The sequence below is a fragment of the Cavia porcellus genome, unplaced genomic scaffold (genome assembly GCF_034190915.1).
Source record: "Cavia porcellus strain 051 isolate PalLab524CR breed Dunkin Hartley unplaced genomic scaffold, mCavPor4.1 scaffold_20, whole genome shotgun sequence".
NCBI classification, from domain to species: domain Eukaryota; kingdom Metazoa; phylum Chordata; class Mammalia; order Rodentia; family Caviidae; genus Cavia; species Cavia porcellus.
In genome coordinates, this window is record NW_026947503.1 from 47940889 (window position 1) to 47963198 (window position 22310).

Genomic DNA, 22310 nt, shown 5'->3' on the forward strand with positions numbered 1-22310 from the left:
AATTTTATTGTGTTTATCTTTTAGCAGTGTATGAAATATTTGACACATACTAGTTCACTTGATTGCAGGAGTGTAAATAAGAATAAATGGCAGAGTTATGATCCTGGATTTAGTGCTTATCTTAGGCCTACATTTTACTATTTATTGTTTTAATTGGAAACTAAACTAGATATTAGAAGATGAATTTTGTCATTTGGAGACATCTATTTCAAGTTATTAGCCAATGACATTAATGAGTATATTTGAAGTTTTGAAGGAAGATTCCACCTAGGGATTGGTATTTTTACTTAGTAGGCACAAGACATACCTAATGCAGTAAACCTCAACTTTGTAATAAAAGGTAAAATCAATATTTCTGACAAATTAGATCTCCAGATACTTCAAAAACATATAATTTCTTAATCATTCCTCTTTAAATTGTTGTAATGCTATCAGCTCAAGGTTGAAAAAAACTTTTAAATGTTACTCCTAGCATATATTTCTATCATGATTTATACAATAAAAAATAAAAGCCTTGACAAATTTGCTAAAAAATATATATCAAACTGTCACAGAAATTGAAGAAGACTAGCAAATTGAAGCAGAAAGAAAATACTTATGTCAAGCAATATCTGAGAAGGGTGGAGAATCAAGCTTGAAATTTTCAGATAGGTAAAATGCCCACTGTGCAGTGCAGATGTTACCCGGTGGCAATACTTCAAGTCTGAGCATCACTGATTGTACCTAGAATTGTATATTTTTCCTTAGATTACCCAACATCACTTACTTATATTTCTAAAAATAGAAATGCTTCCTTATTTTATGAAATATAACTCTCACAGTTGAACTGAAAATATACATTTATGGAAACCAACAACAAAAGATTTACAATCACCTTTGGGTGTATTTGAATTATCACTCAGTATGCCAGTATACTCCATAAATAATTGTACCACTGAATGCATCTAGCAGTATACCCCAAAAGTATTCTTAGCAACAGGTCCCTATAAGAACATGTGCTATTTTCCCCAGCACCAGTGTTTGTGGGAAATGGAGACAGGAGACACAGATATTAAACTGTTTGAATCCACAATTTAAATAATAGAACATTTATCAGTCAAGGCACGAATAAGATAAAAAGACTCATTCTTCACTGTGTTAGCCAGCTTCCTGTTATTGTGACAAATACCTGAATCAGTGTACTTAGAAAAATGTTCATTTTGGCAGATGATTTTAGAGATTTCAATCCACTGTCATTGGGCCTGTAGCAAGGCAGTGTATCATCACAGGGAGCACATGGTGAAATAAAACTGCTTATCACACAGTGGCTGGGAATCGAACGAAGAGAGAGAGGAAGGAGCTGAGATCCCAGTATGGCCCTGAGGGTCATACCTGCATTGCCCTGACTTCCTCTCATAAGACCATGCCTCTTAAGTGTTCACTGCCTCCCAACAGCACTTCAGCTGTGTGTGGGGGGGATTCCCATATTTTTTTTTCATTTTTGGGAATCCCACACACACACACACAAACTTTATGTGAATTCATATTTGCTTTACCTAAACCCATGGCCGATCTGAAAGTGTCTGTTACATCTACATGTGAAATCACATGTTTTGTGTATCTCATCCATCATTTTCCTCTGAGTGCATTGCGTCAAACATACTATCTGTCACAATGATGCCTGGTGGTTCCAGAAGAAATGTCATACAAAACTGCAACTAAAGTAGTGAAATTGTCTTAAGATATGCATTTTCTAGAAAGAGAATTTCTATGTAGATTTGTCAATAATTCTATATATGGTATGAAGATAATGTGATTATGCTGTTTAAGATAGCATAAATGTGATTTTTAAATGTATAACTTTTAGTTAATTTTTAGAATTAATCAGAATCTCTGGTCAGTCTATAATTCATGTTAAAGGGAAGGAGCTACATTACAGAAAACTAAAGACAACCGTAAAAGACCGGTGGCATAACTTTCGAAATCTGAATATGTCAAAGACTGTTGCTAAAATTTTAAAATCATGATAGCTAAAATGAAAATAGAGGAAGAGTAACTGCCACCAAGAAAATACAAGTGAAGAAAATGGTAATAAAATAGATGAAGATGATAGTAGACTCTTTCTAATGAATGAACAAAAAAAAGTAAAAAAAAAAAACGGAAAAAAGGGAAGATAAATTAGCAAAAAAGAAAAATTTTGGTAAAAAGAGAATTCACAAATGTCAAGAGAAAATTTCTTGTATATTTTAGCAAGAACTAATAATAGCCTCTTATGGCTTTATTGGATGAACTAATCCCATTCATTAGGGCTTAATAACATAATGAAGCAATTAAAAATCGTAATGGGTTATTATTTATAGATTCTGAAGAACATCAATTTAAAAATGGATTGTTTTCAAATATATTTGCTGGGAAAATAAAAAGAAATTGTCAAACTGGTATGAAATGCTAGTCTGTTTATTTGAAAACCTAGAGTCAACTATACTGATTTTGCTTGTTGATGTTTTGGGAAAGAGATACATTGCATGCATGAGTATTTAGAATGGATTAAATATATAAGAATTCATAAACATCATGAAGATCTGGTGGAGGTCATAATGGCTGTAATTACTTGGATAATTTATAAATGAACTAGAATGGTACTAACAACTTCATTAGTAGGTTCCCTAGATAAACAGCATTTTCATTGTCTGAGCTCTTGCTGGAAATCCAAGTTCATAGATCTTGCCTGGTCCACACTCACTGAATGACCCAATGGATTAACACTGACTATGTTTAACAAGTCCTTGGGGTAACTCTGACGGGTGCTAACATGTCCACTGGACTGGAAAACTGATATCTTGAAAATTAAGTTTGAAAAATTTGCAGTGTCATTTTGAAGTGCTCCCTCAAGAGTTGTTGGAGTTCTAAAATTATTAAGCAAAAGAGAATTTCTTTCCATGAGTGATAATTAAAGTAATAATTTTTAAATAATAGAAATTTCATGACACTGTTGAAAGTAATTATTAAATTTGACCTTTTTCATTTGGACAAGGGCTTGAAAAATGTCAGATGTGACTTGCCCAAAATTATTTAAGAAAGTTAATTTTTAAAATGTAAAGCACATACAAAATGGTAAATCAGGACACCAAAAACCATCCATGGTGATATAAATGGCTATTTGTAGATAGACATGTAGTTATATCATAGACATGTTGTGTATCATTTACACAGTAAAACATGGCCCTTTAAGAACAAGTTGGATCTTCTTGGACAAAAATTGAAAAATAGAAAATTACTAATTTGGAAACACATAAAGACTATATCTTTCTTTATTTAGAAAAATGCTAAGCAAATTAAGATAAAACCTAATGGTACATAAAATATCAGTATAAATGAAAAGGAAAATCAAAGGTATTCTTCTAACACTAAAAAGTTATTCACAGCAAAAAATTACAGATCATACTGGAGATAATAATTCTTTGGGAGAAAAAATAAATGAAGAGGAATGAGTGAATGTATTGGGAGAATATTCAAGTTGTATACTGAATGTGACAGAAAATTCAGGTGCCGATGATAAATCATAAAACTCATGTCAATTAATGAAGCTATTAGTTCATTGCTCAGGAAAACTCAATGTATTCTAAATTACCACTGTACAGACATGGGAGGAACTTGATTAAGGGTTTCCACATTCTGAAAATAACTTAATAATTTGTATGATTTAGCAATAATGAATTTGAAGATCAAAGAAAACATTTCTAAACTGTCAACAATAAAAAACACATTTCCGTCAGACAGGATAAAGAATCATTTTTCTCTTCCTCCATAGCATATATAGCAAAGTCATTGTCACATAAATAACCAAAGAGTATGTAACCAAGAAAGTGGGAAAGAAACCAGTCATGTGTTGCTCATTTGTGTTGGTACAGGGAATAAAACCCAGGACCTTGTGTTTCCCAGGCAGGTGCTTTGCCTCTGAGCTATATCACTGGCTTGAGCTATGTAGTTTTGAATTTTTAAGATATTATGATTATTTTACATTTTATGATGTTTGCAGCATTCTAAATTGTTCAAATTTTGTCATTCATTTTTACTTTTTTCCATTTTAAATAAATCTTAATTTTTGCATGTTATGTTTCAAAAGGACTCTCCAAATTTTGTAAGTTTGGGCCACATTAATCATGGAGCTGTCCAGTCCTGTGAAGCTGGAACAGTACTCTGAGCATGAAATAGTGCTTTTTAATTTTTTTTTGAGATAGTTCTCACTATGTAATTCAGGCTGGCCTGGATTCACTCATAGTGATTCACCTGCCTCCACCTCCCATGCACTGGGATTACAGGTGTGCACCACCACAGTTGCCTTAAGTGTTGAATAAATAAATCTAATTATGTAAATAGTCAAAGTAGAGGGAAACAAAGCATACATCTCGAAATTCAATAGCAAGGTGTGGTGGCACAGCCTGTATCCCAGCACTGGGGAGGCTTTAAGCCCAGCCTGGGCAATTTAGCAATTTAGAAAATGCTGTCTCAAAATAAAAAAGAGCGGAGGCAATAACTCAATTTGAAGGCCCTGAGTTACATCCTCAGTGCTGAAAAAGAGAAAATAAAACACTCAAAATTTATTTTAAGCATAGAAAATACAACAAAAATCTTTCAGTTAATTTTCCTTATTTGTGTTTTCACTTTTTTCTTCTTTTTTTTCTGTAGAATTTTAAAACAGGTCCCAGACACGCATGTCATGTCTGCATATTTCAACTTCTGTGTATGACAAATATGCACATCTTTACACATAAATATTTATTTAACCAAATGACAGCTTCCTATAGGTCATGAATTAATAATAATTATGTGTCACATAATGCTCTCTTTTGTAACATTCTCACTTTTTTTTTCAAATAATGTTTTTGAGTTTATTGGGATAATGATACAAGCAAGTTCTAACATTTAATTTGTTTTACTGTGTAAATTTCTTAGCATGTCTTTATTGTTCTGTCATTTACCTTTTATAGAACCAAGGTCGGTGATCCTAGGCAATATTTCCTTTCTTGAATTTGCCTATGTGCTTCCCCTGCTTTGTGTAACTTAGTCTTGCATTTGGTATATTTCCTACTTATAGAAGTTAACCTCACACATATCATTCTCAACTTGAATGTGCATCAGAATCCCAGGCAGGGCATAGATTGTTGGCTTCAGGAATACTGTGTCTGATTGTTCTCTGGAGTGTGAGCTGAGCCTTAGGAGATGCTGATGCAACTAGTCCAATAGGCACCCTTTGAGGGCCATTCCTTCCTGATTGAGTTCTTGGTTTTGCTTTCTTTGGTTTGATTTTGGTTAGGTAGCTGGTCAAGTAGTGCTGTGTGCTTAATTTTGTGCTATATTAGAAGGTATGGTCATCATCCCTGTAAGGATGCTAAGGTTGCCAGTTGATTAAATACCTGCTTTTTAAAACATAACAAAGATATTTTTAAAACTCAATTAAAAATTAACTCAAATTGCCAGGCATGATGGTGCACACTTGTCATCCCCACATTTGGTAGACTGAGGAGGAGGATTGCTGCAAGTTTGAGGCCAGTCTGGGCTGCACTGAGTTAAGGCCAGTCTGAACTAATTAGTGACTGCAAAAAGCATTCACATCACCCTCTGTACAACTCCAAAATGTAGAGAGTCACTCATTCAGAAAACATTTACTTTATTTGTACTATGTTCTTGGCATTGTGCAAGGTTATAAAGATAAAAGAGATGATATCTAAATGATTCCACCTTTGAATAACTGAGTCTTGTTGAAAGATTCACTTAGAAGCTAACTTGCATAATATCTCTGTCTTCATCACTTTCTTTTTCTATTTATAAGATATTTTGTTGAGAGTCTAGTTCCTTTATAGAAACCACAGGAAACCCCAAAGTTATAAATAAGTTGCCTATAATCCCATCATCTAAAGAAAATCATTGATAACAAGTTGATATGTTTTCTGCTGATTTTTATGTGCATATAGTTTTCTATAAAATTAATATTTTAATGCAAAATCACCATTGCTTACTTATATCCTTGCACTTTGCCTTCATGAGCATTTCCACCTGTTCAGTGGGCAGCAGAGTGATGGTTTTGAATGCCAGAACACTATTTGCCATTTTGATGTGCCAGCTACCTAGCCCTCAATATTGTAGGCACTTTCTTGTTGCTGAGACACAGTACCCCTCCCCTACAACTTAAAGGAGGAGGAGCAATTTATCTCAGGCTCCATTCTCAGTCCATAGCAGAAACAGCACGGTGAAGGGGTCTGCTGCAGGAGAAAGCTACCCATCTCATGGTGGTCAGAACTATAGAGTGAAGCAAGAAGCCCAGAAGGCAGATACAAAATACTCCAGAAATTTGCAGGCTTTACCTTCCTAGACAACCTGTGAAATGTGAAAAATATCAAATTTCAGATATGCTCACAAAAATGCCTTTTAATGCCTGTTTTTAATTAAAGAGTTTGAACCCTAAATATGCTACGTCTCCCACTGTTATGCAATTTAACTTAATAAGTACTGTATTAATAAATCCTTAGAAGGTGAGGGGCATTTTGACAGCACTTCAGGGATCTTAGAACTTTAAGAAAAATATTCATTTCTTCCTTTGGTAAAAAAAAAAGAGAGAAATACAGCTGAAAACAGTGGAGATAACAACATGCATTTCAGTAATCTGTTATGGGAGACAGGTTACAGCCCATCCGCAGCAAGAACTGAATAACGCTCTTGGATTGGCTACATCCAAACCTCTTATCCTCCCACACCCCCCAAAAAATAAGATTGTGGAAGATATTTGTGGTATCTGTGAAACTGTAGAAGTTTCTGTAAACAAGTGTTAATTAGGTTCTATGGAAAGATCTACAAAGGTCTGAGGCCACAAGCTCTGCACCCCGATTTGATGGGGTGTACTGTACATCTTTCCAGTTCCCATACCCGGTGACTGCCTCTTCCTCACAGGAAGCACACACAGTTTCCAGCAGCACACACAGCTGCTGGACTCTCTAGTGAAGGACTGAACTGATGAACACAGAGATCCACTCGCCTTCCCTAAGCCTACATGGAGATTTGGTGGGACATCCTCAGTGTAAACAATAACATCATCAGTCAGTGCTCTGACACTGATACCAAATCAATGAGAGATGGAGTATCTGTGGTTGAATCAGGAATGCCCGGTACTGAAGTGATGTGTTCTTTCCTTCTATGGGGCATAATGAGAAAATACATTGTGCCCATTATTTTACTGGCTGTATGTATCGGAATAGGCTCCACCTTCCAAGGTATCTCATACCAAGCACCCTGCTATTGTGTGAGCTGTCCTAGGATCTAACTGCAGAGAAAACAAACAGCTAAAACTTTGTCCCAGTGAAGATTTTCTTTAAGGTCCAAAGCCAGTAGTTCTATTATAGTGTAATATTTGAGAAAATTGTAGTGCAGATGTGTTCAGGGCCACATATTATCACAAGGGGAACAAATGAATTATGTAACTAGTACCATTCTCCAGCTTTCCTGCCTTAAACAAACATCTGCATTATGAGGATGAGCTGGTATGCATCTTCCACTAAATTAAGCTTTCGGAGTATATTTTGGTTTTTGAGGCCTTATTTGGATTTTCTAGGTTTGTATGTGGAATAAGAATGTAATTGTTGAAATGAAGGTTTCCAAGTCTATGGACATCCAGCATCCTTATGAAGACATGTTGGATTCACAAGGAAGGAGACTGCTCATTTTTAATGGGCTACTTTGGAACCATTGGTGTTTTACCTGAGTCTATAACATTATTAAAATACATATATTTTCTCATTTTTAAAATATCAAACAGTTCTTTAGGAAAGGGAAAAATACAATTAGCTTTGATATCGATCTAGAGAGAGTTATATCCTAGATGTTAAGGGGGTAAAAGTAGAGAGATGTGCATCAATCTAGCTCAGTCTAGGTGGAGGGAAATGCAAATTAATATGTATAGTGAGCATAGTAAGCGTTTACCTTGCAGAAAGGATTGAAGTGGACTGGCATAGAATTTGGAATCTTTATGCTCAGTGGATTTAATCTGAGTAGTTTTAAAATATCACTAGATCTTTAATTTTAAAATGTAACTCTACCTTAAACAGTGATAAAGGTAAGGGAAAAATTCCAGCTAAAAATTATAATTTGGAGTTAAAAGTTCAATTTATATTGTAAACAAAAAGTCATTGATCATGCATTAGTCTTCCATCTTGACTACTCATGGAGCTGCAAGATTGAGCTTTCTTTACCTTGAGGAACTGGTACTATAAATCTTTCCTGGTTACATGTGACTCAGCATATAGTATGCTACTAGTTGGTTTCCTGAATGTTGTGAAGAAAGAACAACAAATGTGCATTCAGAAAAATGTATTACAATAGTTTTCAAATATACTTAATGTATTTTATATAAAAAGGAAGATTTCCAAACTTATTGACTAGTTATACTTTACTAGGTAATTTTATCTTGCTAGAGATTTAAACTATAAAATATACTGATTTTAAAAAATATAATTAGAAGCAATGATCTACTCTAGTTTAATTATCTCTTTTGATTATTGTTATTTTTAGTATGATCTTTACAGTATACTGTACATATATTATCACTGAAGAACATCAGAAAGAATACTTTCAGTTTTAAATTTTCCACTTAGAGATTACTCAAAATCATTTTACTTTTTAAATAGATTTGAAATAGATTTGTAAATCTGTTTTTGTTGCAGAGATACTATTACCCATTTAGCTGGGGCCACCTGTAGATTTTTAAATATCACGTGTGAAATCTGTGTTGCTAACATGACCTTGTAACAATTGATTTCTGTACTTCTCTAGACTCTATCAAAGGTTATTGCAAGTCAAATGAAAGCAAGAATAACAGATTGTGGAGAAGGCAGCAATTACACAATGGCAAAGTTTAGGGCTTAACTTTGGGAACAGTTGGATATGGATGCAAAAATGTTATAAGTTTTTTCTATGATACTACTTAGCTCTGCTGGTTTCAGTCTCAGGCAAGTTCTCTTCATCTAGAGACAAAGTTGAAACATACAGGCTACATGAAGGATGGTACCCATAAGATTGGCAGTTTCATCAGTGGAGCAAAAGATATTTTTGAAAGGCCCATGTGTGAACTGACAAAGAAGGCAGAGATAGCACAACAAGGCCACTGTTAGTCTTGGACATGGTGACCCATGTTTGCAAAATTGTTTGACATTTGTCTTGTTTTACCTTTTTCTCTTTCTACTTTTGCAACCTAGCCTTATTCCAAAACCCAGCATTCTCTCTCTCAGTTTCTCTGTCTGTCTCTTTCTCTCTCTTTCTCTTTCTCTCTCTGTCTCTCTTTTCTTTTTCTAACTCCTGTGGCCCTGGACCCTGAAACTGCATATAATTCTACTTTACCAGCAATGAATGAAGTGTTGCAGTTAAATGCTCCGTTGCTCTTCTCAATGTCTGACTTTAGCTTACTAAATTAAATTTTTTGAGTCTTAATTAAACCATTTACAATGTGGATGATACACTATATTAGTCAAGGTTCTCAAGATCTGCCATATGCAAGCTGAATTCTCAATAAAGCATGTGGAATCATTGAGCATGAGTGTGAGGCCTGACAATTAGGGAGGCAGATGGCATAAATCCAATGTGGCCCACCTCAAGCTGGCAGGCAGGATGAGTGCATTTTCCTTTCCTCCTATACCTTTTGTTCTATAAGTTGCCTATAGTTATTGAAGACGCCCAACCTATATTGTGAGGACCATTTTACTGAGCTCAGAAATTGATATGTTTATCTCATCCAGAGTCTCACAAAAAAAAAAAAAAAAAAAAAGATAAAAAAGGCAGCCTCACAAACACACTTGCTTGATCAAATTTCCAAGCATTTTGTGGTATAATAAAATTGACACATAAAATTAACTACCAGGCATGTGATATTATTCATGATCATTAAAATTATTACCATTCATATTTTAAGCCACTTATAGTCTAGATATATCAATGAGGTCATTATTTTGTGAAGTTTAAATTTGTGAGTATTAAAGTTCCATGTAAATTTTATCACACTACATGAATAGAAAACCTTATTAAAAAGCCGCCAGCCCATCGAAAATACATGTCTTCTATGAGATTTACTTAGTTTGCATTGACTTACTATCTGAAAAACAAATTTGTAGTTGTAGTTTAAGTGATGAAATGGGTTTAATGTGCCCCATCTCTGAAGTTCTTCTATTTATAAATGCAGTGCTCTCTGGACATAGTGGCACACACCTGTAATCCAAGTATTCTGGGATGCTAGACAACAGGATAGCAAATTCAAGGCCAGCCTAAACAATTTAGTGAATTAAAGAGAACTTCTCTTAACAAACAATAAAAAAGGGCCACAGATACAGCTTGGTATGGAGGTTATAGGTTCCATATCCAGTATGGCAAACAAAACAAAAACAAAAACAAACAAACAAACAAAAACTTTTGGTGTCTACAAGCATGATGTGTTACCAATTGATTTCTGACTGATTTTTTAATAATATTTCATCACTATTCATTCTACAGACAGGAGAGAATAGAGTAATGATGTCAGTTCATTGCTAGTTTTGTGACTCTGAGAAAGTGATTTAACCAGTTTATAGTATGGTATATGTGATAAAGGCTTATAATACTGCTGGACATACAATAGATGACTAATAAATAGTTGTTCTATGAATATTGCTCTATGGCATAGTAATGAATGTATAATGATGTATAATAATGATTTATATGATGCATTTGGGAGTTACCTTTGCTCTCACAAATGTGTAAATATATCTAACAACCAAAACTCTTAAGAGGGTCATCAATTATTTGTGTGTGAAAATGAACTTTTAAACAAATTAATTCTCAAATATTGAATTATTTTTACATTGAATTATGTGATACATTTTCTATATAATTGTTTCCATTTTAAATTTTTCCTCAATATAGTATTGGAGTTGAAAAGTATTAAACTGAACATTTGACTAGGAAGAACCATATTCTCTTTTTCTAAAACAAAATCAGAGGTCATCTAAAGATGCATACTTTTTAGATTCATTTAAATAATCTTATAATTAGCAACTCTAATATTTGTAACATTTTGTATAGTCCTTGTTGCAAAGTTAAATATATCTACTCTTCTATGTCTTCCCAAAGAGAACTCATACAGTTAGACAGACTAGTTGCTCTCTAATAAAATGTTATTCTGTGATTCCCTTAAAAATGAATTACAGATGCTTCTTCTTTAGGAATATAGATATTGAATAGAAACAATAATTGCTCTTGCACAGCTAAGTTCAAATAGTCCTCTGCACTGATGGAAATAGTCCACGTGACCATTGAGCCCTCAAATTGTAACCAGGGTGACTGAAGAAATGCATTTTTAATTTTATCTCAATTAAGTTTGATTTAAATTAAGATAGCCACAGCTTTCTCAAGTTATCAGTTCAAAAACAAGATTTGTGCGAGATAGTTGGAACTAAAAGAAAACATAAAATTTATAAGCTTGGACAATGCCTTTAAAAGCAGTAATGTCACCCTTTCTTTTCAGTCTCCTGCACACAGTTACTCAAGCTATGACTCTGGCAAAAATGAGAGTGTAGACCGAGGCGCTGAGGACTTGTCACTCAACAGAGGGGATGAAGACGAAGATGACCACGATGAGCATGATGATTCTGAGAAAGTAAACGAGACAGACGGCGTTGAAGCAGAAAGGCTGAAAGCTTTCAATGTGAGTCCCGGCACACTCCCTGCATGGTTTCTTTTTTACCACTGTACTTAGTGTTGTTGCTCGTTGGTCAATGTGGATATTTTAGAGCCATGTTTGTTTAATTTACAGAAGGATTTAAAAAGTACATGAAACTCTCTTTGCCAACTAGACACCAGAATTGCTGTGCTTTGTTTAGAACTTTAAAGCTAAATGTGAGCTGGAATCTGGAATGGTGTTGTGTGAGTATGCATGTTTACATAGTAGATAAAGGGGCTCAGCTTATTTCTCGGATGAGTACGCCTGTCCCTCACTGGTTACTCAGTTATTACTTTTGCTTTCCTAGCTTATCTAATTATGCATGACAAAGAGTCAATTGTTTGTTCTCAGAGATTAGTCCACCGAGTAGAGTAGCAATGTAACAGTCGTATTTATCTTTAACAGAGAATTTAACGGGAGGCTCAATTGTCACAGTGTACTGTTACCTCCTGATTTTTTTCTACATGCTAGTCTATTTCTTTCTGTCTGTGTGTCTGTCTGCTTTACTCTCTCTTCTTCTTTCTCTACTTTTTTAATCCAACCATTTAGAAAAATCTTTAAAGAGTGTTTGCTTAAAATTTCTGGCTTCCCATTACAAAGTTCTCCAGTGCGTAAACCAGAAAAGAATATTTTCCAATCGGTAATCAAGACAGGAAGCTAGGAACAGAAGACAGCAGCCCTCCAAACCTTCTCCTCTGTCTCCCTCTTGCCAACAGATGTTTGTCAGGCTGTTTGTAGATGAAAACTTGGACCGAATGGTCCCAATCTCTAAGCAGCCCAAAGAAAAGATCCAGGCTATCATTGACTCATGCAGGAGACAATTCCCTGAGTATCAAGAGCGTGCCAGAAAACGCATACGTACTTACCTCAAGTCCTGCAGGCGGATGAAAAGAAGTGGTTTTGAGATGGTGAGTTTTGAATTAAAACACAGCCCTAGATTCCATCCAAATCCCACATGTAAACCATGACACTATTTTTCTTTTTTTCATCTTAGTGTCTTTTTTTTTTTTTCTTCCATAATGTCAGGTCAAAGGGATTTTTCGTTTGCTTGTTTGTTTTTTCCCCTTCTCCTTTTCATCTCCCTGAAGTATTTCTTCCCTTTGTTTATTTAATAAGGAATATTTTGAGAGACCAGTGCTCACAGAGCCGCGTGGTGCCATGTCACAGAAAATGAGGGTGCTCTGAGTAAAGCCCAGGGAGAACCACCATCTTGTTCGTGGTTGATTTTTTTCCATCACTACCAAAATGGGTTCTGAGGTTAACCAAGCCTTGAGCTGAAGCAGTGGGTGTTGCTTCAGATGATGTGAGGTGGCTTTCTCTTGGATTGAGAGAAAACGGATGGATGCATCTGAAAAATACCATTTTCAAACCAACCATTAACAAATAACAAGCATAGATCAGGGGATGCAAAAGTTAAGGTAAAAATTAAGGCTTTGTTGGGCTGGGAATATTTATTGATGTGCTTCTTCATGGTACCATGAGCTTCGTATTCACTGGGGCTTAGCAGAAGGATGAGATTATGTTGATAGTAGATGATCTGTGAGGTGGAAATTAGAAATCCATGTTTTTTGAACTTTGTTCTAGTTTACCTTGCACTAAATTTACAATGAATGTTTTGTTTTCACTTTTTAATTTTTGCATGTGTGGATAGAAATGTAGTACAATTTTTTTGATTTTTTTTTTTTTGCTTTTACTACTCTGAACTGAGAAGGCTGCATAAAAGTCTAGCCTGTGTTTATAAAACATGTTTCTAATTTATTAGGATCTTGTGATAGGAATTGGCATAGATAAATGATGTTTTAAAGTATATAATCAATAAGAATTTTAGAGGTATAAAAGCCCTGACAAATTGATGATAAGTATAACAGTTCCTCTCTGTAGTATACATTTTTGACACTGGCTTCAAATGGTGTCTACTTTTAAAGAAAAGTGATTGTAATTTAAAGAAGAGGCAGTCTTTCCACATGGTTTGGTGTAGGTATTCTGTTCTCTGGGAACCCACTATCCTGTCCTGGATCCACCACTTTCCCTATACATGCTTTGTGTGAGTAGCTTCAGTGCTTGTGCTCAGGCTTCTCCACAAGAGAGGATCCCAACTTCTGACGTGTATAAGTTGACTCACCTTTGCAATTTATGGAAGATACCATAAATTTGTGGAAGATACCAAGCATTCAATAAATCTTAACCCTAAAAATACTGTTGAATATTATTTAACTCATCATCTGAAAAACATTCACTAAAAAGATTTTATTCAGGATTGTCCAATTAATGGTTTGCTTATTTCTCAAGATATTTACATTGAAATTGACATTTATGTACATATAAATCATTTTATGATAAAAACAGCATAACAGTAATAAATATAACAATAGCAGTGGTGTGGGATAAGACAGAATAAGAGACTGCGTGGAGAAAATAATTTGCCACAGTATGGAATTGTTTAATTATTACTATTCAGGTGATGAATGAAACAGATACCCAGCCAAAAGCTAAACCCAGAAACTGATAGTGGTATCAGGTTCAGAGTTACTTAACAGCTGACATAAAATTCCCGTGGGAGCTAAGCATATCTCTGAGGACATTGCACTTTATTGTCTTCCAATAACAGTAAAGATAATGGTATCATCCATACACATTTTGTCAGCATCTAGTGTTATTATTTTTCTAACATTTTAATATTTAGAGATTCTTGTTAAAACTTGGCTTACTTTATATGGAAAATTTTTGTATTAATCATTCTTTAAAAATATCACTATGCAGAGTTAACTTTTTGAAAGTTTATTCAAACATTGAATCATTTTTAAAAATTCATTACCATTTTTATGAGTTAATTCACTTTAACACAGCATCTATATGTTGTAAACTTTGTGTTATACATGGAGAACAAAAAGTTAAGTTTTATGAATTGATCTTGAAGTAAATATGCTATCAACAATTACATAGGATTTAAATTTCAATAATTTTCATGCATTCATTCTTTTCATTTTTAGTACAATTATTGTATGTATAACTTTATACAAAGAAACAAGGAGAAATATACAGCTGACTTGTTAATTAGGATAAAATATTTCCTACATCATCATGATATGTTAAGAAGATAGTTGTGTGAAATGCTGAAGTAGTAACACAAGGCTTATTTAAAATATTAAATGAATTCCATGTACATAAATGGATATTAAATTTAGCCCATTTTTGTTTTTTATATTACCAAGTAATATACCATTGGAAATAACAAATCAAACTCACTATCTGAGTTACATGGGTTATCTATCTAAGGTAGACATGGGTTAATCAACTTTCTGTTACGATGACAAGTGTTACCTCAGGTAATCATATTATAAAAAGGAAAGTTTTGACTGGCACAAAAGTTTGGAGAATTCATTCTGTGGACAGTTGGCCCTGTTGCTTCTAGGCCTGTGGTGAGGCAGCACATTATGGTAGAGAGCATGTGATAGAACAAAGCATCTCATCTCATGATTGCTGAGAAGCAATGGGAGACAGAGGAGGGCCCAAATTCCAACGTGTCCTTGAAGGACATGCCATAATATCCTCCAACTAGGTCATTCCACTTAAAGTTTCCCCCACTTCCCAACAGCACTATAGTATGGGGACTTAGCCTTCATTCAATGCCTAGGCTTTAGAGATCACTTAAACAGCATAGCAACACAGCTGAAATTTTAAATTGTTTTATTCTCATGGGAATGTATACAAATTTTGTGACATTTTTGGCATCCATGATTTTGTTGAATACTAGGAATGGGCATGGTTACTGAAGGCAGTAATTACCACTAAATTTTTACATGGACAATTTTGTCTCCATAATTTTTAAGTTTGATATAAGATAAAGTACACAGGGAAATTTTTAAAATTGAAATATTAAACACTAATATTCTATTGCATTTTGTGTAGGTAGATATGAAGATAATGTATCATTTAAAATATGTGAATACTTTTAGATGGAGTTATCCAACAATATATAACAAATAGACAAAGACCTTTGTAATATTTTCATAAGATGTAACTGTAACAATGCAGACTTATTTAGTAGGGGTAGCTGTATTGTATAGTAAAACTAGCATTCACAACTCAGTTCTTCCATTAATGAAAGATCTCTATCATCAGACGATTCATTAAGTAGACAGAAACATGAAAATATAGAATTATATGCTTCTCAGTGACTTTAAGAAATTCAAAGAGATACTCTCCTAGAAATGGTTTAAGACAATATATATCTGTAATAAACTTGAGAATCTTGTCATTCTGAATAGTTTTTTCACTGTTAATACAAATTCTGTTCATGTTTAATTACCTTATACTACCTTTGAATGGAGTTCCATGCCAAGACAAATTCTTCTAATTGGCTTCACTTGATGCATACAAATCTTAATATATATATTTATACATAGTTATTTTACTGGAATTATGAAACCCTTCACAGGTCTTGATTTCTTGAGCAGCAGAAATTTCTGTCATGCTCCAAATAATCTCGATAGTACGTGCGGCATAATAACTATAATGATTCTTTTCCACACATTTTCACAATTCTTTATTACCAGGCATCTCAAATCAAAAAAATCTTCAGTGGTAGATGTAAAAGCTCATGTTTAAAGAAAAAATCTAATAAGTTTGGTTCAGAATACTGTCAGAGTTTTCACTGAATTGTGAACTTGATGAGTTGTAAAGCCATTAAATTAAACCTCAGGAAAATACTGTGTATTAAGCTGCTATTGATTCTATAGTGTAGCTTTGACTTCCAAGTTACTTCAGGTACTTCAAGTACTTCTTTGAAAGAATAGTTGTTCATTGTTGAAAGATACATTTCTGCAAAGTATTCTGATCCTGAATTCAGTGCTAGAACTAACGAAGCAAAGATTTATGAATAAGAGGTAATTAGTCCCTACCAAATACCATCTCTGTTATACGATAAAGTTTCTTGCTTTTGTTTCCTAAATTTGCATACTTTTACCACATTGCATATGATTCCATGTATTGCTATAAAATTTAGATCAAGACATTTAGGGGTGATATAGAGTAAGAAAATTTTAGTCCATTATTCCTTTTATATTCCAAAATTTGTCATGGTACGGATAGGCCAAGTAGCCTATGTATTCAAATTAAATAACCTCAACTTCTTGAAAATTCCTCAGTTGACTGTTCTAAACAGTATATGACTGAGATAAATAGCATGTTTGTATATAAAGTACCTCACAGATTTTAAAAATGTTGGCCAAGAACATTGCCCGTTAGGCTAAAAAATGTCCAGTGTAGAAGACCTAATTTTAGAGACTTCTTTTAGAATTTAATGCAAGAAAAAATATTTGTCATGAAAAAATAAAGTGTTTTTGTCGGTTCTCATCACCAGGACTGTACAGCTAAGTATCTGCCTTTCTGTGACTCACTGACAGCAAGTTTGGAGCTAAACTCTTTCAAATGTCCCAGTTGTTCTATTTATCTTGGTAAACTGATTTTCATGATGGACCTAACACTTATTTTAATGAAGCAAATAAGTGATAATATTTTAAATAAGGAAACATCTAGTTCCAGAAACACCAGTAAATATGTTTTTCGTATTAAAGACATCACATTCCTCTGAGAGGACTTGACTTCTCACAGTATTTGCTTTTATTTGTCTAATTATGTTCAAAGTAGAAAGTTCAGAATTTATTTTTAGTTCACAGCTTTGACCAGGCTTGATGGCACATGCCTAAATTTCCAGAACTCGGGAGGCTGAGGCAGGAGAATTGCTTTAAGTTCAAGGCCAGCCTGGGGCACAAAGTAAGTTTGAGGCCATCCTGAATTGCATAGTGAGACTTTTGTCTCAAAAAAGACAATGTAAATCAATAGATAGATAGATAGATAGATAGATAGATACATAAATAAATTATAGCTTGCCTGTTAGTATAACCATTGCCAAAACTATTATGACATTAGCTGTTCATTGTTTAGCAATTAGAGGTATTATAAAAATGAATTAAAATGCTTTTCTAAAATGAAAATTCTATCAGAAGTATTCTTAGTCCTTCACACAAGGTGTGAAGATCTTAAACATTTATGTTACATGTGTAACTATTATAAGTATTATTTCCATTATTTTTGCACATGAACACACTTATGTACATTTCCTGTTTATAACCAATTAACTGAGTTGATCCTAATTAAGAGACATTTTGTTTGAATTCGCTACTTGTTATTTGTTCCAATTTTGCCCTCCCTCTTACAGTTAGCAACTACCTCCCCTCAAGGCACTTTCACGTCCCCTAAGTGTAGTGTTTCTTTTAATTACATCTTATAATACTCTCATGAATAATTTTTGTATCTTACTTTCTGATCTTACAGTTCTTCCCCATTTTTAGTTTCAGTGATCTGAATCTCTACTTCATTTCAGCCATTATTAACATAAATAAGCTTTGTCCTTAGTCATCTCAAAGGGCCTGCACAAGCATTTTAGCATTTTTGTATCTATCTAAATTCTTGAGTAGTTTCCACTTTATTTACAGAGGATGAACTCTGACCCTATTTGCTGTAGACAAATGACATGGCCAACCCTGCTTCCACGTTATTCTACCTTATTTAGGACATTGGTTCCCAACCACATCTACTGTCCTATGTGTTTAGTTTCTCTGTTTCACTAACAATGAGGGTATTTTTTTTGTTTAAGAAAATGCCCTCTATTAGCAAATAACATATATAATATTTTACATTTTTCTTTATCAGCTTCTCAGTGCAATATTTTTCTACTTGCTTTTAACACCAGTTTCCACCAACTCTGCCTAGCTCCTATATTCAGACTATTCAGACTCTCGTTCTTCTCACTGTATTGGACTGGTTCGTATGAAAATTACCTGATTATTTTCCACAAAATCAAGATTGTATCCTATCACCTTCATTTTCCTGAGACAATTGTTTTTATACCTCTTTATTTATCTTCCTTTGTTTTAGTCATTTCCTTACAAGTATGTTGTTGGCCCAGAACTGCATTTTACCCTACCCACAGTTGTGAACATCTGCATTTGTGTGCATTACCTTATTCTCAAAGTAGAATAAGGGTCCTCTGAAAAGCTTTGGTATTTCATTACAAATGTGAAGCAGAACAATTTTTGCTACATCACCTTGAACTCCGTACTCTTCCTCACTTACTCCGTCTAGAGCTATCCCACTTTATCTACCGAACCACCAGTAGATCTCCCTTGGGCTGCCTACTTCTCTGTACTATTGTAATTTACACTACTCTTTACAAACTTAAAGTAACTGTCTACTAACCAAATTTTATTTTCCCTTAGGTGTATTTTCCAAGAAAATCCTGTAATTTCCAATTTTGTTGATCATCTTTGTTTTGGCCTTTTATCCCAGGTACCTAGAGTCTTGCATAATCTTTCTAACTCAGCTGTCTGCTTTCACCAAATACCCCTTTATATATGCTATGCCTAAGCAAAGCCAAAACTAACGTTTGTGAAGCCTGACCATTATAATACTAGAAGTCTCTCTCAAAAATATGAAATTATAAGTCAAAAAATAAAGGCTTACAATTTAAAAACATACCACATGAAATAAAGTATCCTTAGGCCTCTGAAATATTAAAGATTCAAATCCTTTTCTCCAAATATTTCTTTAAACAATGTCACATACACTTACATATAAGCTTATTGATTTTCATTTGGCTTCACTCATAGAATAGGTAAGACATCCACAAACTCCAGCACTCAGAAGACCTGTTCAATAGAGGATCCCTGGTGCCTCAGCTTCATTGACTTTTTGATCAATTTGCCTTTACTCCTGGAGTCATCCTTCTCAATTCTAGCTACAATAGTATGAAACTCTAACATGTCAGAAAAAAATTCAAAATGTTGTACCCTATTATTTTAGAAGATGATTTTAAAACATAGATCTGAGTTTAATTCCTAGCTGGCTCCAATTCCTGTACCAGTTAGTGATGTTTCTGAGTTGTAGTTTTTCTAAAGGGGAGGACTGTTGGGGTATTACATGTGATGATGCGTAGGAAGGTTTTAAGGTATGACCTGATACTGTGTCTATCTACTTTTTCTTTAAACATGCTCAGTTATTTCCTTCCGCACCTTAGTCCACCACACAGCTCTACTGTTGCTTCTCTTAATATGTTTTTACTTGGTTCACATATTTCTCCTTGGATCATGGATTGTGAGCACCTTTTGTTCCTTCTTTGCTAACAGTATTAAAAATAAAGAATAATTGAGTTTTAAGGAACATAGCCACCACATTTATGAATTATTCATCATTAAATTTTTAAATTTTAGCAGTATGTTGACCTGAGTCTCCTGGTGTACTGCACTGGCCCCATCCCACCACAATCACCAATCCTGCCTGAAGTCTAATGATTGTTTAAAATACCTAGTGAAGTTCAAAAGATAAAGAAAGAAAACTTCTAGTCACCTGAAATGACTAGCAAACTCATAAGCCAGATTTGTAAGTTTTTAGGTTGCACAACAGGTTAGGAAAATAGAAAAAGTGAATAGGAACACAGCAAGATAAGGGCCAGGTACAATGATCACCCAGCTAAGGATATGTAGATTTCAGGTAGTGACCAACCAAGAACATAAAACAAAGGCTATATAATGCTGGGACTCTGTAAAGACAGCTCTTGCATTAAACAGGTGTTAAGAAACATCACTTTTCAACTTCCAAAAACAGAAACATCAGCCATCAGAAGTAATGACACTGAAATCTTACTATATGGACAAAATAGAATTTAATATTTAGCTAACAAAAAATTCAATAAACTGGACCATTAAAGTGTGGAAATTACCCACATAAGGAAAAATGAGAAGCGAAATATAGAGAAGAATTTAAGACGGAGGGTAATAATAGAGATGGTTCAAGAGGCATTCCAGAGAGGAAATTAAGGAAGACACAACAGTCAAAGAGATGATGAAGGGTTTCAGAACAACTCAACTGTAAATTCTAAAAACTGAGAGTCACAAAAAATCAGTATTCCGAAGTATAAATAAAATAAATCTATTTCTAGGAATATTATAGCAAAACCACAATGCAGCAGAGATTCTTAAAGGTACGATAGTAAGAAACAGCATAACATCTGAAAGAGAAGAGCAATTAGACTGAACAACTTCTTGTCCTGGTCTTCAAAGTTTTAAAAGCAACCACCATACTTTACAAATCAATGCTGAACTAAACTCCTATGTTCAGAGCGAGGAAGAAAACCAGTACTTCAGGCCACTACCGAGTGTAGTACAAGCTGAATCTCAACTCAAAGGAGGCCAAGGAAGCCGGGAGTAAGCAATGGGAAGCAAGCAGCATGGGTGTGCAGATGGGAAGAAATCACCCTGGTTTTATGCGCCATGGATTTGGCTCTTGCTTATGCTTCGCCAGCCTGTGACCTTGTATCCTGGAGCTCCAAGTTCTTCATGATAAAAAATGGAAACAAATGCACTTATCTGACAAGTGAAAACCAGCAATAATTGAAATAGCTTGTGAGGAGCATGATGCAGTGCTAAGCTGAAGTTGATTCCCATGCTTCCCTTTACTGGGAAACCCTCTTGCTCTCTCAATCTTTTTAAACACTGGAAGATTGAACCAAATATGTTTTTATCTATTCAAATCTCACTTCTAGCTATGAGCAGCCTCAAATCTTTCTTTCTTCTGTGTGCAAATTGTACTTTGTGGTACATCTTTTGTAGTTTCATTTTATCCTGTCTTATATCACTGTTATCTATATGCAAGCCTTAGCTCCTAATCAAGAAGCTATGTTCCTTGAGTGCTATGGTTTTTAACTTGTTTGTCTCTGTATCACCCACAGTGTCTCATGTGGTGCAAAGAGTTGCTCATGAAAGCTGCTCGATTCGTGTCCAGTTCAGCTGAATTAAAAATGTTGAATGAAAGACTGAGTGAATGAATATTAACTAATGTGCTGCTTTGTGGTAGGAATTAGTTAAGAGATGTTAATTTTTATTGTTTGCTTTATGTTTCACTCGTATGTTGCAATCGGTATTTTAGTTTTAAAAACTTGCTAACTAAAAATCTAGCCTAATGTATTTTAAATCTTTTTGTTTGTTTGTTTATTTTGTGCAGGACTTAGGATTCAACTAAAAGTTTGAGTGTGATAGACAAGTGCTTTATTACTGAGCTCTTAAAAATGTTCTGAAACAGAGTCTCACTAAATTATCCAATTTGGCTTTGAACTGCATTATTCTGCTTTATTCTCCAAAGTAGTGATAATTATATGGAGTTTTCTTTTCTTTTTAAAGAATATGGGTATATAATATTTAATTTTAATTTTTCTTTGAACTATTGAAACACTGATTTGTAAGTATTTTCTTTCTGTTTGACAATTACTCTGAATAGTGATAGTAATTGTATGAATTAATATACAGTTTTTATTTCACAAAATATTGGAGGAAACACTATCATCTGCAAGTTATTATATAATAATATGTATTGTATATTTTCAGGATTAAATGATGCTTCCTTATAGAAGCTAAAATTAAGAATCACTTTGTCAAAAATGAATATATGAAGGGCCCTATGTACGCTTACAGGTAGAACATGTAGTTTGCATATGCAAACCCAGGGTTCAGTCCTTAGTATTACAAAAACAAAAATTAAAACT

The 22310-nt window shown here is 34.2% G+C and overlaps 1 protein-coding gene across 6 annotated transcripts in view; it reads left to right on the forward strand.

Annotated features, from left to right (window-relative positions):
• The window catches only part of Nol4 (nucleolar protein 4), a 300071-nt gene that overhangs the window by 212943 nt on the left and 64818 nt on the right, over positions 1-22310 (forward strand). For 4 of the 6 annotated variants that reach the window (XM_003474094.5, XM_013157255.3, XM_063231786.1 and 1 more), the window contains 2 exons: positions 11519-11698; positions 12430-12621. In XM_003474094.5, the coding sequence (XP_003474142.1) occupies positions 11519-11698; positions 12430-12621 (372 nt within the window). The remainder of the gene's footprint in view (positions 1-11518; positions 11699-12429; positions 12622-22310) is intronic. The other 2 variants (XM_063231787.1, XM_003474095.5) reach the window with 1 other exon arrangement.